Source organism: Nematolebias whitei, chromosome 15 (assembly GCF_014905685.2).
Source record: "Nematolebias whitei isolate Nwh7 chromosome 15, NemWhi1, whole genome shotgun sequence".
In the NCBI taxonomy this organism is placed as follows: domain Eukaryota; kingdom Metazoa; phylum Chordata; class Actinopteri; order Cyprinodontiformes; family Rivulidae; genus Nematolebias; species Nematolebias whitei.
The window spans coordinates 21,055,617-21,073,384 of NC_056512.1; the positions used below are offsets into that span (position 1 = coordinate 21,055,617).

The window sequence follows — 17,768 nt, forward strand, 5'->3', positions numbered from 1 at the left end:
TAAACACCGACAGAACCAAAGGGATGTTGTTTTCAAACAGGAAGTTGGTCCCAGCAATTCGTCCCTCTATTTTATCTTCGAATGATGTTGAGTTTGTCAATTCTTGCAAATACTTGGGTATCTTGGTCGACTTGCATTGCTCTTTTAAGGCTCATGTCGAAAACTTGGTAAAGAAACTGAAAGTAAAACTGGTTTTCTTTTTCAGAAATAGATCCTGTTTAACTCTGATTACTAAGAAACACCTTGTAACTGCAACTTTCTTTCCTTCCATTGACTATGGTGACATTATTTACATGAATGCTCCTGCAGATGTTGGATGCCGTCTATCATGGTGCACTAAGATTCATAACTGTCTGTAACTATCATACCCACCACTGCACCCTGCATTCACTGGTTAACTGGATATCATTAACTTCATACAGATTTTCCCACTGGTACATTTTCATCTTTACATTACTTCTTGGTCTGTTGCCTTCATACATCTCCTCCTACATGTCTCTGCATGAGTGCAGCTACAGCATGCACTCTCAGGACATTGTTACCTGCAGTGTTCCCTCAGTGAACTAGGCAAAATGGCCTTCTCCTACTCCGCTCCTGTTTCCTGGAATATCTTGCAAAAAGACCTGAAGCTCTCGACATTGACCTCTCTAAGTGGCTTCAAACATTGGTTAAGTTCCTGGCAAAAACCTATGCAGACATGTTCCTGTTTTTAGTATTTTACATAGTTTTATAATGTAGCTGCTTTTTTGTTTAGTTTTTTTTAATATAATTTCTTCAATTTACTTTTCGTTTTATATGCTTTCTATATAATTATCTATTGTTGTTTGTACCCCGTCGGTAGAGGGCGCTGTTACAGCAAATCAAGTTATCGACATTAAATATGTGTAAATGTAAACGAGTGTATGCTCCGTTACACTCGTGTTTTCCCAATAGTTTGTTTATTGTTTACATCTCCCGTCTTATCCGTGAGAAGACGGACAAAAGTTTTATTATTTGTTTGATAGTCCTCTTCTTTTTTTTTTTTAAATGAATGCACATTTATGAAAGCGGACCCTTTAAAAGCGTTGCACGCAGTGAACGCTGCGCATGCGCACAGAGAGTTAGCACCATCCCCTAAAAAAACAACAACAATCAGTACAGCGGCGCTGGATACCGAAAGATGTACCTGTGAAAGAAAGCGCGACACTAAAAGTCATTCCAGCCCAGCTGCTGCTACTTCAACCGGACCTGTTTGTCTCGATGGTGCCAAGCTCATGAACTTGGCCAGTCAGAGCGGGGATGCTGGCGACAGCCAGCTCCTCTTCGCCAACTTTAACCAGGACACCACGTAAGGCCGGGCCGGGGAGAGAGTCGGGGGCTCCGCTGGCCTGTGAGCTGTCAGGCTAGCTCCCGTTAGCTAGTTAGCTCGCTGAGTCTGAGCTAACGGGGTCACAGGTGTCGATGTGAATGTCCAGAACGAAAGTTTTCACTGTAGACATGACGAAAATTGGTCAGAATAATAAATTAATCATCCAGACGATTTTACTTAACCCGTGCTTAGCCATGCTAACGTGCTGGTGTGTTGTCCTATGGGGGGGCTAACTTTAGCCCCAACAGCTCCCTGTTTCTGAGGTTGAAGTTATAATTATGTCCCCTAATTGTTGGACAGCAGGTAATGAACAGCTTTAATGGTGAATACCTGACTTAATTTAGATATGTTAGAATCTGCTAACACGAGTTGGATAATGTGAAATGCTTTAGCTGGGTCACTTTTATTTACTTTGGACTTTGTGGGTCATTTTTAACTCTTGACACTGGTGTTGTGCAGATTAAAAGCACCCCTGCATTTGAAAGCAGTTTGCTCATTTTGATATATTTATACATGCTGTCTTTAATGGACGACTAGACTGCCATATCAGTCACCCCCTGGTAAATGCTTCCTTGTTGCTCCCAGGGGTCATTTTGGCTGTAAAGTAAGGAATTGATAATTTGATCACTCTTTATTGGATTATAAATGGAAATTAATATCCTGGTAACCAAGCTTGCTTTAGAAAAACACATTATATACATAAATCCTACTTAAATAATTGTTGGTAAATGTGTTAAGGGTACTGATAAATAGAAGTGTCTGTCAATTTTTTACATTTATTTAGTGAATAAATGCATTCATAAAAGCTCCCCAGACATGAGTGCTTTTTTTCAGCACAACACCAGAGCAGACGGGCCCAGTGGTGTTGCAAAACTCCGGTCCTGTGACAACAGTTGCCGTCTGGCAGCTAATATCCAGTGTATCCAGTAACATGGAGAGAGCAGAGCCGACTGAAGTCTTTGTGACAGGCTGCTGCCTCCGACCATGAGAGGCCGTTACAACCGCTCTTCTTGTGTCTGTCTGTGGTGCTTCGCTGATCCAACGGTTCTTGGTCACAGACACTTTCTGGTATTTGTTTGTGCAGGTCCTTAGCTGTCGGCACCAAATCAGGATACAAGTTTTTCTCCTTGTCCTTAGTGGACAAACTGGAGCAGATTTATGAATGTAGTAAGTATTGTGCACGCTCTGTTCTTACTTTAACACCATCAATCCATGTGTGAATACAGTTTATTCATGAAGTCAGAAACGGATGAAACTACACAGGACTGTTAAATCACTGCTCGATCTGTCTGATGTATTGTCTAGACGTGAAGCAGCCACTTAAGAGTTTAGTTTGTAACTTAAATATTACATAATAAACATCTGCCAGCACGTTTCTAACACCCATAAGCTCAAAAGGTACAGTCAAAAGAAAGACAAATGGGAATTATGTCATTTTAAATTTAGGAGTACAGATTTTGCCTGACCCCTTCTCCTAACACACACAGTTAGCTTGGAGCTACTCCCACTGAAACCAGTATCTCACTTAACTGTTGGAGGCAGGAGGTGAAGTTTTAGGTGCAGTCTCGCTGAACACAGTTCAATTTAAATCAGGCATTAAGCTTAAATTATATTTTTGTCTAAAATATAAGCGGGAAGGTTGTGGTTTCTCTGCAAGCAGCATCTGCTTCAGTACACCTGTACAGAGACGGTGCCACTGATTGTAGAAGTTGGAGAAAATAAAGTATGCATTATATTAATGGTGTGTTCAGGAGGCCAAACAGGCACCACAGGCCTGTTTTTGCTCAGTCTACTGCAGTGAAATGCTGCTAGTCCTTTAGTTGTTTTCCATTTATCTGGTGAGGTAAGGCACAAGCGCTCAGCCTGTGGCAGCGTGACTCCCTCTGGGAACAATGGTAACACGGGTGTCACAAGGAGAGCTCAAGGAGGAAACCTCACGTGAAGCTAAATGGAATCAGCATAAACAGGAAAAAAAAAAAGTCTTTCTTTTCCACTCAGCTCGTTGTTTCCATTTCACTTTCATCCTTTTTGTCAGTAAATAATAGGAGGACGCTGCAGAGCAAAAGTGATGTTTAGTGTTTGTGTCCCTGCAGCCGACACGGAGGATGTGTGCATCGTGGAGCGCCTGTTTTCCAGCAGCCTCGTGGCCATCGTGAGCCTGAAGGCGCCCAGGAAGCTGAAAGTCTGTCACTTCAAGAAAGGAACTGAGATCTGCAACTACTCCTATTCAAACACCATACTGGCTGTGAAGCTCAACAGACAGGTTAGGAGATGAGACATCCCTCTGAACATGCACCACCTCAAGGTGCAATCACAGCTTAGCTTATATTTAAAGCAGCGGCTTCATAGACCAACCATGAAGTTCAGGAGAGCACTTGGTTAGTTGTTCTGCTGATGATGTTGTTTCCCTGCAGAGGCTGATTGTGTGTCTGGAGGAGTCGCTCTATATTCACAACATCAGAGACATGAAAGTGCTGCACACTATCAGAGAGACGCCCCCCAACCCCTCAGGTCAGTTGAAAAAAAAAAAATCACTTGATAAAGCCTGTAAATGTGAGTTAAACTAATAAAATAGACTTTTTTTCTTTGTTTCAAACATACTTGAGTTTCTTGAAGTCTATTTTGAGCAGCGTCCATATTGTTGCTGATGCTGTCGAAGCTGCAAAATATCAAAGCTCTGCAAAAAAAAAAAAAAGTAAAACCATAATAACTCATATGTTTGAACCATGTGGATTGCTGCTGTGTCAGAGCTTCTGATAATTTGACTGGGAAGATGTTTCTGCCATGTCGTGCTCGATCTTTCAGACGTTTATTCACTAAATCGTTACTTAACGTCACGTGGTATAATAAAGGTATTCACATCTTGTGCCCTACATCTATCAAAATACACCCATAATGCATTGTGGCCTGAGCTGATGGAGCAGGCAGCATCTGCAGCAAAATATTTCGTTCTTTAGACTTGTTAAAAATGTCTTCAGTATAATGGTTAACAGTTGTTGAGTCTAAACATAATAACGTATATTAGTTCCATACTGAAATACATACTGTATTTAGAAAATTGAAGGTTGTGATGTCATTACATCTACAGTTTATGCTTATTCATAATAAACACAGAAAAAGTCCCATCAGGTAGTCACAGAAATGTGTTAAGTGTTATCTAGGAGTTCTAGAGGTCGATAATGATGACGTAATATTCCAGCAGAATATTGCCGTCCTTCACCTGAGATTCGGACTTGGATTTCTGCTTCCTGTCAGTATTCAGTTGTGCGACAGCCAGCTGTGAGTTTTAGTGTTCAAAATGCAAAAACACTGTAACTCTCCCAGAAGCAACAACCAAAAGAACCCGCTCTTACTAGAGGGGAGGGTCTAAACTCTGCACTGTCAGCATCACAGCGAGTCAGGATCTGTCAACAAGTGACTTCAGAATAAACTGGAGATTTCCTGCGTAAATGCAGTGTGAATACTTTTGCAGAAAAACTTGCTGAAAAACAGCTGAAATTAGCTAAAAAAAATTGTAGCTGAAATGGAAGAAGCCTAAGTTAGCAGAAGAAAGCAGAAAGAACACATATTTGCTGAATTTGGTTTAAAGAAGCATAAATGAGCACAAAAATTAGGAAATTAGCTAAAATAGCTGAAATTAGAAAAAAAAATAGCCAAGTAAGTTGAAAAGGCAAAAAGAGGCTTAAACTACCAGAAGGAAGCAGAAAGAGTTGAAATTAGCTATAAAAAATGTGGAATTGGCTGGAAAAACTAAAATTAGCATCAAAAGAGCTAAATAGTAACTGAAAGAGCAGAAAAGGCTGAAACTAGAAGAAAAAAGCTGAAATAAGTGGATATTATCTGAAAATAGTAGAAATTAGCAACAAAAAAAACCCAGCTGAAAATTAGCAACAAAAAAATGCAGAAAAAAGCTTAAATTACCAGAAGGACGTGGAGAGGACATTTTTGCTGAATTCGACTAAAATAAATGTTTAAATGAGTGCCAAAAATATGGAATTAGTCAAAAAATATCCAATTAGCATAAAAACAGATAAATAGTAGCTGAAATAGCAGAAAAGCTGAAACTTGCATAAATAAGCTGAAAGGAGCATAAAAGCTGAAATTCGCAGAAAGAAGTTAGAAGAAGCACAAAAAATGTTGTAGTTAACAGAAAGGATCTAAAAGGAGCACAAAACAGCTGAAAAAACTACTGAGATTAGCTGAAAATAGCTGAAAAAAAAAGTTCAACTTTGCACCAAGAAGCTGAACCAGAACAAAATGTGCAAGGAGCAGTAAAAGGCTGTAAACAGATCTAAAGATTTGAAGGATGTAAAATGAGCTCAATTCATTTTCTATAAGAAAAAAAATAGCAGAAAAGGCTAAATATTTCAAACGGCTAAAGTTGCACCAATACTAAAAGTCATAGCAGGATTGTCCTAAAGGAGCTGAACGTTTTGAAATATGCAACAAGTTCAGCCAGGTCATCTGGACGGTTTCTTTTCTTTTTGTTGAGACGTTTCGTCCTTCATCCATGGATGTTGTGATGTATGATTTGTTGAAAATAGCACAAAAACTGTGGAAAGAGAAAGATGCTGAAAAATGTACGGAAGAAAAATGGATCACACTAGAGTGAATGCTTCATAAACATTCACAGAATTTAAAAAATATAAACAGTCATAGTATATTGTCTTATTCATCTAATTTGTACTAAACCGTTTACTGCAGGCCACGAAAGATACAAGTTTGACCCAAAACTGAAACAAAACCCTTCACATTTACAAAGTTGGACCAAACCAGCCGCATCGCTCCGTTCTCGTCGTGGTGTTAAACTCTTGCATTTCAGGCGACAGAGTTGTTTGCGTTTCTCTGACAAACGTCCGGCCTTCAGTTTAGTTTGTGCTCGTGTCTCCTCAGGGTTGTGCACCCTCTCCATCAGCAACGATAACTGTTACTTGGCGTACCCGGGCAGCGCTACAATAGGAGAGGTGCAAGTGTTCGACACGGTCAACCTGGTAGGTGAACACCAACATGCAGTAACTGAGCTGTCTTTGTTTAGTCGTTAACTTGCAGAACGTTTTGCTCCACATCGTACAGGTGAAAGTCACGCTAAACACTGATGCGTTTTTGTTTGTTTCCAGCGAGCAGCAAATATGATTCCAGCCCACGACAGCCCATTGGCGGCTCTGGCGTTCGATGCCAGTGGCACCAAACTCGCCACGGCCTCAGAGAAGGTAGTCGCTGTTTGGGGACAGGTTTCCGTCTGACTGAATAAAGATCCACTTTTTTTTTTTGCTTTCTTTCTCTGCGTGCACCTTTCACTTCCTCCCAGGGCACAGTCATCCGTGTCTTCTCCATCCCAGAAGGACAGAAGCTCTTTGAGTTTCGGCGAGGCGTCAAGAGGTAGAAGATCTAAGAGCCGTCGCTTTGACTGTTTACATATGTGCATGATTTCAAAAGCCGAACGCTCGCATCTCGTTTTAGGTGCGTGAGCATCTGCTCGTTGGCGTTCAGCATGGAGGGGCTGTACCTCTCTGCCTCCAGCAACACAGAAACGGTCCACATTTTCAAATTGGAGACGCAGAAGGAGAAGTACGTGTAAGTACCGATCTGTCCAACTCAATCTGCCGTGGACTTGTGTCTCCTCCTCAGAATGAAAACGCTGGTTCTGTGTGTGTTTTCAGGCCAGCAGAGGAGCCCACCACATGGGGAGGGTACTTGGGGAAGGTCCTGATGGCGTCCACCACCTACCTGCCATCGCAGGTCACAGAAATGTTTACCCAGGGACGAGCCTTCGCCACAGTTCGTCTGCCTTTCTGCGGCCACAAAAACATCTGCGCCTTAGCTGTGTGAGCAGAAACACACCTTCACAAACATCTGTTAGAGCTACATTTAGATCGAAACCTGTTCCTGTGGATAATAAAGCGAGTAAACGATAAACTGATGTCCAGACTAAAGAAAGTTAAAGATTACTTCCTTACATTTTAAATTTAAAAAATGTCTTCTTTACATTTTTTTATGTGCGCAAATATCTATTTGGGGGAAAGGAGAAAAGCCCAGAATTACATTAAAAATAACTCCTCCATTTGTAAAGCACATGAGTGGACTGATTATCATTTGGCCTTGTTTCTGGTGTTGTGAACAACTTTCTGGTTGAGGGAAGAAAAGTTTAAATTTCAGCAAATTCTCTACATAAACATGTTTGATTTAAACAAATAAGATCAAAGGAAGATGGTCCCTACGATACAATAATGAACCAAAACGCGCCCCCCAAAAAAGGAAGGATCCACCTAAAGACATAAAAATGGAAGGTTTGCCTTGACCATCACTTTATCCCAACATAAACACCAGAAAATCTGTGTTACCTCGAACAAAAAACTACAATATTAAACACCAGTGCACAGTGGTGAGATGTGCTGTAGAAGTGACAGATAGCTTAAAGGTGGAGGTGGGAGTGCATCAAGGATCAGCTCTGAGCCCCTTCTTGTTTGCTCTGGTGATGGACCGACTAACAGATGAGGTCAGGCAGGAATCCCTGTGGACTATGATGTTTGCAGATGATGTGATCTGTGGTGAGAACAGGGAACAGGTGGAAGAGAACTTGGAGAGGTGGAGGTATGCATGAAAGACGAGGAATGAAAGTCAGCTGTAGTAAGACAGAGTACATGTGTGTGAATGAGAGGGAGGAGGTGGAACAGTGAGGCTACAAGGAGCAGAGGTCACAAAGGTGCAGGACTTCAAGTACTTGGGGTCCACTGTCCAGGAAAATGGGGAATGTGGTAAATAGATGAAAAAGAGAGTCCAGACAGGATGGAGTGGATGGAGAAAAGTTTCTGGAGTGATTTGCAAAGGTCAAAGGAAAAGTTTACGAGACAGTGGTGAGACCAGCTATATTGTATGGTCTGGAGACAGAGACATGGACAAAAAGACATGAGAAAGAACTGGAAGTGTCAGAAATGAAGATGTTGAGGTTCTCCTTAGGAGTGACAAGGATGGATAAGATTAGGAATGAGATCATCTGAGGTACAGCACAGGTTGAACAACTGGGAGATAAAGTTAGAGAGACCAGACTGAGATGGTTTGGACATGTCCAGAGGAGGGACAGTGGGTATACTGGTAAAAGGATGTTAGAAATGCAGCTGCCAGGAAAAAGACAAAGAGGAGATCTATGGATGCAGTTAGAGGAGGTGGAGTGAGGACAGAGGATGCAGAGGACAGAGATGGAGGAGGATGACTCGCTGTGGAGACTCCTGAATAATAATAATAATGTGTTATGTGTTGTCATCGTTGTATGTTTCCATACAATGGTGACATTGTCTCTCTGCATTTAACCCATCCACCACTAAGTGGAGCAGTGAGCACCTATTGACGGTGCCCGGGAAGCAAATTGGGGATATGGTGTGCTGCTCAGAGACACCACGAGACGTGCAATAACTGCGGATTGAACCTGGGACTTTCGGGTCCCAAGTCGGCTGCTCTGAGGGAAAAGCCAAAAAAATAAAATAAAAATAGAAGAAGAAATCTGCTATGAATTTTATGAAAGATCTGACAGTTCTTTTGGCAGATTAGAATTAGAATAGACTTTTATTGCCATTGCACCCGAGTACAACAAAATTTAAGTTTGCTTCCCAGATATTAGGGCTGGGCCATATCACATCGTTCACAATAATACCGGTAAAAAAAAGCTTGCCCGGGAAAATAAATTATATCATGATATGCTGATTTCATGGTGTAAATACGTCAGTGTTTCCCCTTATACAAGCGGGGAACCCCGCCCCGTTAACAGAACCGAGTGCGCTGAACTACCGAACCAAACTGCGCACACACACCCCTTCCACCTGTCGGTACTTGCGTAACGCTAATGAGCTGCGCACAATACTAGCTAGCTAAAAAGCTAAAACAACACGCGGCTCAGCTGTCTCTCCACCCAGCTCTAAACTGCAGGTACAGACAGTGCACGGCTCAGTTATCTCTCCCTCACCCTCCAAGCTGCCGGTACAAACGCAGCTCGGCTTTTGTCTTTCCCCCCACCCGGCTTTGGGCTGCCAGTGCAGGCACAGCTCGGCTGGGTCTCCCCCGCTCTAAACTGCCGGTACCAACATGCGCAACTCAGCTGTGTCTGTTGAGATGCACAGTCCATGGAGCAAGAACAGAGTCAGGTGATCAGAGACAGAGCATCAGAGAAATGGATCATTCCTGCAGGAACAGAGGAAGAAGAAACACCACGAGCTTCAGGGTCAGATGATCACCTTGTTACAAGTTATGGAAGTTATAGCTCATTTAAAGGAAACATATATTTTGTTATATGTTACATTTATGCTCAACAGATCTTAAACATCATTTTATTTAGTTATTTTGGAAACTGCACCTGCACTTTAGTTTTTGTGGTGGATTTTGTTGATCTATATTTTGTGCAGACTTTTTCAATCTAAATAACAGAAGGATCATTTTTATTTATACAGTTATCGATCGATCGATAGACAGACAGACAGATAGATGTATAAAAGGTAATTACAGATTTTAAACCAACTCCCAATGTGCAACACAAGCAGATTGATATGACACTAGTTGTTCCTTATTGCACTTATTCTGTTCTTATTACAGCTTGTAGATAAAAACTATTTTAAATCTGTTTGTTCTTGTCTCGATTGATCTGTATCGTTTCTCTGATGGTAACCGTTCAAACAGATCATGTCCAGGGTGACTCGTGTCCTTGAAGATGTTGTGGGCTTTTTCTATGCAGCAGGAACTGTGTAGATCTTTCAGTGAGAGAAGAGAGCAGCCCACGATCTTCTGGACTGTGTTGATAACTCTCTGGAGCACTTTCCTCTGAGCCACTGTTCAGCTAAGATATCACACAGTGAGGAGGTATGTTAAGATGCTCTCTATGGAGCATTGGTAGAAAGACCTCAGCAGTCTCTGAGAGATGTTCCTCCTCCTGAGCACTCTCAGGAAGTACAGTCTCTGCTGGGCCTTTTTCAGCAACTCAGAGGTGTTCACGCTCCATGTCAGATTTTCCTAAATATGGACTCCCAGGAAACAATAGTGAGCTACTCTCTCTACACTCTCCGCTTATAATCAGGGGTGGTCGAAGTGACATTTTCTTTTTCCTGAAGTCGATGATCAGCTGCTTAGTCTTTGAGGTGTTGAAGAGCAGATTGTTCTCCCTGCACCAAGCAATCAGTTGTTCCACCTCATCCCCCCACTGATAAGCCCCACCACTGTAGTGTCATCTGAAAATGTTGGCTATGGTGTTGCTGTGGTGAGCAGGGGTGCAGTCAAGTGTAGAGGGCGTAGATCAGGGGGCTCAGCACACAGCCCTGGGGGCTCCCATGTTGAGGCTGAGAACCATGGATATGATGGCCCACTCGAACCCTCTGACTGCAGTCAGACAGGAAACAATTTACCTATGTGCAGGTGGAGTGTGGAAGTCCCGGTTCCCCCAGTTTATCCACTCGTTTGTTGGGGAGGATGCTGTTGAAAGCAGAGCTATAGTCTACAAAGAGCATCCACACATAGCTCTCTTTTCTCCAAATGGGACATAGAAACATGGAGGGCTGTGCCTATGGCTTCCTGTTGGCAAACTGGTGGGGGTCAAGGGTTTGTGGGAGGAGTGAAGTGATGTAACTCCTGACCAGCTTTTCAAAACATGTCATCACTACTGGAGTGAGAGCAACTGGCCAGTAGTCATTTAGGGTTTGAGGACTATTGTAGTTGTCAGTTTGTGAGATGCTTTATCCCACAGACTTTAAGAAGATCTTCAGGGTGTCTAAACTTCTGCTTTGGTTATGTTGGTTTTTGAGTCTCTATCTTTTAAACATTACATCATCAAATACTACATAAACAGATAAAATGTAATCATTTAACTTCATAACAATGTTTACCCTTTACTCATATATTTACTAACAGGAATGTCCTCCATCAATCTTTGCGCCTTGGTGGTATTTTTGCTTTTTGGTTTACAAAGTTTAAACTTTTTTTTTTTTTTAGATGTGACATTTGATCTTGCTGTTTTTGCTGAAACCAGCGTTTCTTGTTTAAAGAAAAAAAAAAAATCCATTCTTGCTTTTGTTGGATATGAATCACTTCCTGTTTGTGAGAAAATCACATGACAAACTTAAGCCTGCTGCAAAAATGCAAATGAGCAGGATGTTGTCCCACCAGCTGCTGGTCAGCTTCAGTGTTTAAAACTAGACTTTATTAACAACAGGATGTTCACGAGTTTCCATTTGTCTCATTTTAAACCAGGATTCAGAAGATTCCCAGGCTGCTGGTCGCCGCAGCTGATGGATACTTGTACCTGTACAACTTAGATCCACAGGAGGGGGGAGAGTGCACGCTCATGAAGCAGCACAGGTGAAGCTGGGAATAAAGAATAAATAACTATGATTCACAGGAACCATGACTTCTGCACTTATCTCCAACCTGAAGGCTGCTTTTGTAGGATTTAATGTTCAACTTTTCTGTCACCCATCTCAGGTTAGACAGCAGTACTGAGCCGACCAATGAGATCCTGGAGCAGGGGTCACATGATCGCCCCCTGGTGGCCCAAACCTACAGCGCAGCTGCCGCTAAAGGTAGGAGCTGGCCTCTGACTGGATGAATTTAAAAAGTTTATGTTCCCCTGCTTTGTGTTGAGCACGTCTAAAACCTCTAAAATGCTTGAGGCAGCCTAATTCAAAATGGCCACACAGCTGATTCACATTACCAAATGGAGAAATGTCTATAAATCTGTCAGTTTCACAGGTTTTGAGCTAAAACTTGGTGGGGTAGTAGCTGAGCGTGATTCACAACACGCACTCTGAGCATAGATTGAACATAATGATATTTTTAATGTTTGATCAATTCAGCTACAAATCGTTTCTGAACGTAAGATGATTGTAGTTAAAAATCTGTGATATACATTCCTTTTTCATTGGGAGTAAATCTACTAAATATTTGTTGAAATGTGTGACTTATGAGTGATCATGTTACTTAAGCATTTTAAAACGGGGTTTTGTGGAAAGGTTATGAAAGAGTTAATATCTTACCTGTTTTAGATGGCCCTTTGATTTATCTGGGTTTGGAGATGCTGCTTAATTCTGATCAAATTAACAAACTAACAGATACTATGAGTGGTGCCAATAACAAACGAATAAGAAAATAAACTCCGAAACTTTTCATTTGAATTAATCGCTTGTTTAAATAAAGCTGAATAATGACATGTTGGTATTAGTGGTAACTTACAAACCATTCAGTTTTGGTCTTTGTAAATGAAAATGAAGAAGTTTGTCACATTGATTTTGATCGTTGAACTTGTTGCCTAGGTTACTGCGAAGAACAAGGTGCCGTGGGAGGGGCAGGGCTTGAAGAAGACCTCAACGACCTGCGCTTAGAGGAGGAGAACGAGCAACCACCGCTCATCCTCGAGACCGACTGACTCAGCAGATTCGTGGTTCAGAGGGGCTCCTCTGGTGCTGCTATCAACCGTCAGATGCAAGGGTGTGGAGGGGGCAGCGGACAGGATTAAAGATGGGGGGGTGGTCGATCAAGAACCTGTCCATCAGTCTATCTCGTTCGTTTTTCTTTTTGTTTTGGTCCACACACAAATCTTTATCCTTTCCTCCCCACCCCTTTCAGTTGGCCTGCGCAGGCCAAAACTGAAGCTTTGCATGTACATGTGCCAACTGCTAAAAACAAACATGCTCCATCTGTAAAAACCAGCCCCCGTGAGTGTGGTCCAAAAACACAAAAGTACACAAATACTGAGAGGAGATGTATCCGTGTCTTATTTCTGGACGCACGCACAGACTCGAGCACTGTGTACAGCGATGGTGTGTAAGTGCCTCTCTTGCCCCTCTATCTCATGGTTTTTCTTGTTTTTCTGATTTAAAAAGTGTGATTTCTTTAAGTTGATGTAAAAAAACAAAACCAAATTCATCTTTTTAGTGAATAATTATGTGGGTGCACACTTTTCCTCTGTCACAAGTGGCGTCCATGATTTTTGAAGCTTTGACGTGAGGCAGAGGTGTTTGCAAGTAAAAGTGTCTGTTTATGCAGAGACCTAATTTGTGTGTGTGCGTGTGTGTGTGTGTGCTGGGCATGTACATTAGTAAAACGTCTAGTAATTATATTAAATACCCCCCTCCCTTTTTGTCCCTGCTCATGTTTACCTTGTCCAGTCAGAGGGTCGGGTCTCGTCCTCCCTCTGCTCCACAGGCCCACTGTCATTTATTGATTTTAATCATAAACCAGTGACGTGTCATGAAAACGTGCATGGTGTTGATGATGTGGTACTGTGTCCATACATCGAAGACACATGGTGAGGATGAGAGACGAGAAGCTGTAAAAAAAAAAAAAAAAAAAGGGTCCATTCTTCATCCTGCTGTGTATTTTTATACATTACTAGATGTACCTTCACCCTGCTGCAAGGCAGCGACTTAAAATCCCCACTCTGGGACGAGTCGGAGTGTGAAGTGGACTGTGGGTCGCACTTTGACCTGGAGGTGGGGCCGACTCTCAGCGGGCGGTCCGGGATGCTGCCCGGTGTCTGAGGCTGCTGAACAAAAGAGAATTAGCCGTGGAGTTTCAAAGCGTTAGACATTTTCTAATGATTTTGTACAAAATGTGAAGCATTCATCTGAAACTAAAATGAAAATAAATCATGTATTGATGTAAAAAGTTCAATTTTATTAATTTTTTTTATTTACATTTTGCATTTATTTAAAAGAACTGTTTGTTTTTGCCACAAAAAATATATATTTTCTCGGTATTAGATGTTCAACATTAAATGGATAGTTTTGTAGAAACAGGGTAATGAATATCTTACCTGTTGCAGTTAGCTCTCTGAACGGCCTCAGCTTGGATGAATGCAGTTTAATTCTGAAAATATCCATGAGTTAATGACTACATACAGTTACTGCATTTAAATGGAGGTTTTATGTCTTTCTGTGGGGAGGAATAGTGGCAGCAGCTAGCTGTAGCACTGCCACTGCAGTCAGGAGCACTTTCTGCAGAAGCTGTTGTAATTTCTGCCAGAATACCCGTGTAAGGTAAAACCTGATGGTATTGTAAAGGTTTATGAAATGGTGGTAAATCTATTTAAGTGTCACTCAGAGACCAAACAACCTTTTTGTCATTTTATGCACTGAAACTACCGTATCTTTAACAAACTTTCAGCCTAACTTCAGAGGTGAATGCAAACCGAAAATCAACTTGAAATTTGCTGAAGGGCGTCACTGCAGCCACCGGCCAAAACTCGCTCATCAACTTTCTTCTGTAAAACCTGATTTGAGACTTTTGAAATACTTTAAAAGTACTGTAATTGTGAAAGAAGTAAAGTCCACATTCTTTTAAGTCTTAAGATTTTACATATCGGGACATAATTATCTGATTTTTAGCAGTTTCGACATACAGTATTTAAATCTAATCTAAGGTGTGTAAAACATGCAACAAGTTTTACAGTCATTAAAAAAAATACATCCAAAATGAAAAAGCTGTGAGAAAACAACCACCTCATAATCCAGCAGGATTAAAGAAACCAGGTGGTGCTGATCGAACGGATTAACTGATCGTCATCAGTTATCACCTCTATAAAAACAGGCACACAGCAGTGAGTTAGCACAATGTCAGGATGGAAACACATCAGCAATAACCTCAGAGAAGCAACTGTTGCTGCCCGTCAATCTGGGAGGAGTTGAAGGTCGTTTTCCAAACAATATGGAGTCCATCGTTCTGTAGTGAGAAACATTACTCATAAGAAATAAAAACACAAGAACATATCCAAGGAGTGAACATCCCAGTATATGCACCCCAAGGTCAGACTGTGCAATGCTCGTTGAAATGGCAGAAACTCGTGAGCTCCCCCTCAGACTCTTCAGGCCTCGTTTAGCAGGATTAATGTTCATCTTTATGACTACAGATCGAAAAAAGGGAAATGGTCTTTTTAAACAGAACACAGCAGAACAACTTTAGTTTGGAAACTCGTGTCTGAAAGAACCACAGAACTTCAGGAACCTTTGGATAGATGAGACCCAGTGGTGGGCACAGTTCCGCTAACAGCTGAACTATTTAGCGGATTAGCCTTTTTGTTAACTTTGGAAACCGTTAGCAGAAATGGCTTTTGCTAAATTAGGTTTTACCAACTTTAAGTCCGCTAACAAAATTGACAACAAGCTTCTTCCTGTTTGTTGTGGGCGTGTCTCAAAGAGTCCGTTAGGCATGCTATTGGCTGAGCAGCTGTCCACGTGACAAGATGTGATTGGTCGACGTAGATTCCTTCAACTGGAAGGAGACAAATTTGTAACGCAGACTGTAACAGGCATATCTATGGTAACAGTTGCCTAAGCTGTTAGTGGTTTAGCTTTAGCCCACCAGTCTATCAGCACAAACACATCATGCTAAAGGTCAAACCCTATGGTGGGGACTGGGAGGTGATCATTGCTTGTTTTGCAGCCACTGCACCTGGGCAGCTTGTAATCACTGAGTTGACCCAGTACTCCTCTTCAAACCAAATCTAGAGTCAAATGTGAGACCATGTGTGAGCTGGAGCTGGGACCAAACTGGGTCACATCCCAAACAACAACACATCTACACCTACTAAAGAAAAGGATCAAGGAGTGGTGATGATCCAGTCAAAGTCCACACTTCAACCTGACTGAAATGTGAAGAGATGTGCAGAAAGAAATGTCTGCAAACATCAATGAACTGAAGCAACGTTTCAAAGAAGAGCGGGGCAAAATGATTCCACAACCATCTGATAAATCCAGACAGAAAACAACTACTGAGAGTTACTGCTTTTCCTTTTATCTTTTGCAATAAGGACATGTTAGAATCTGTTGTGTTTTTTGTACATCTGAGGTGACCCTGGTAAAAATCAGACCTGTTTATTAAGTCCTGATGCATAAAACTAAAAAAAAACACCTTTCTTTATCTTGTGACTTTGAACTACACTGAGTGTGTTGAGGAGAGAAATGTTTGCCTCAGACAAATAAAAAGGTGAAACAAATACCTGCACGTGTCTGCTTGTGAGACTAGTGTGCATGGGTGTAAGCATATCCTCTGGAAGTGTGTGAGCAGCTTTGGCGCTTATGTGGATTTATTGTGTCCCTATAAACAGGCTGGAGACAGACTTCATTGTTTCCTCAGCTAATGCTGCAGCCCCGCTAAAGAACCAAACCCGATGAGCTCTAATCCCTGATACCCTGCTTTACTTCGGGCTTTTCTGCCTCACACGTTTCTGATAAACATTCCTGAAGGTGCCCTAAATAACACGTGAGACATACAATGTTCCTGGCTGTACTTTGCATGTTGGCCTTCCACATGGATGTGTTTCCTCCTGGTTCCTCAGAGACAAACACACAAATGTTAGTTTAATGGAGGTTCAAGTTGAACTCATGAGATTCTCGCTGGGAAGTCACAAAGATGATCTGCTGTACTATGTCAACGTCAATTTATTTTTAGAGCACATAAAAACAACAACAGCTGACCAAAGCGCTTTACATTTAAGACGGATAAAAAGAGTAAAAAATGCATTTAGTGCCACTCTACTTCTGAGAATACTACTGAGCAAAGTGTTGTAATTAAAGTAAAAATTACATCTGAAATACTTCAAATAAAAATTCAATGTTTTTGGTCCTCATCATGGAGCAAAAAGAGGGAACTGGAAATACCCTCAGTTCGTTCACATTGTAGGCATGAGAACTTAAAAATTAAACAACGCGCTAACTTCCCTTTTGGTGTGTGGCTGCATATACGTGAAAGAAAGGTTCCTTTCAAAAGTGGGGTTTCCAGGTCAACATTTAAGATGGCTGCTGCCATATATGTTAACCATGTGAGCAGGAAAACTTGTAACAATAAGCAACTTTTGGTGTGTGGCTTTATCTCAGCGTAAGAGGCTGCCAAAGCAAAATCCCAGATTCCAAATTGCATTAAACTGATCTTTTTTCACTAAGTTTATTAGGATTGAGATTGAGATTGGCAGACGAATTGGTGCAGCATCTGCAGTATTGCGGGCTCTGTATTGGTCCATTGTGGAGATGAGCTGTAAGGCAAAGCTCTCTGTTTACGATCAGTCTACGTTCCTACCCTCACCTATGGTCACTATGGTCTTTCCTCTAAATTCTACACACAATACCCCATAATAACAATGTGATTCTTATATATATATATATATATATATATATATATATATATATATATATATTAGCACATTAATAAAAAGTAGAAAACTAAGAAATCACATTTGTGTAAATATTAAGGCTTCATTATTGCTAATAAAAGCAAAGTAGCACTACAGTACTGTAATCATAGATATCATATATAAACAGTGTATCATATATAAACACTGTGTTTATATATGTCATCTATGACTGCAATCTTACAACCACGGGTACGCACACGCTCTCCGTTTCGCTTCTCGGGAGCGAGCGCGTCGACGTAGCTGTACGTCAGCCAGATACGTGCT

At 41.4% G+C, this 17,768-nt stretch overlaps 1 protein-coding gene across 2 annotated transcripts; it reads left to right on the top strand.

Moving 5' to 3' along the window:
- Positions 1-1,103: 1,103 nt before the first annotated feature.
- On the top strand, positions 1,104-13,304 carry wipi2 (WD repeat domain, phosphoinositide interacting 2). 2 transcript variants are annotated; one of them, XM_037689456.1, is made up of 12 exons: positions 1,104-1,327; positions 2,433-2,515; positions 3,442-3,611; positions 3,763-3,859; positions 6,242-6,339; positions 6,466-6,558; positions 6,657-6,727; positions 6,809-6,922; positions 7,009-7,173; positions 11,573-11,680; positions 11,804-11,901; positions 12,631-13,304. In XM_037689456.1, exons 1-12 carry the CDS (start codon positions 1,254-1,256, stop codon positions 12,741-12,743), a joined length of 1,284 nt encoding a protein of 427 aa, XP_037545384.1. In that variant the 5' UTR covers positions 1,104-1,253; the 3' UTR covers positions 12,744-13,304. The 2 variants fall into 2 exon arrangements, with proteins under 2 accessions (XP_037545384.1, XP_037545385.1); XM_037689457.1 differs by having other exon boundaries at positions 6,809-6,916.
- The last annotated feature ends 4,464 nt before the right edge of the window (positions 13,305-17,768 follow it).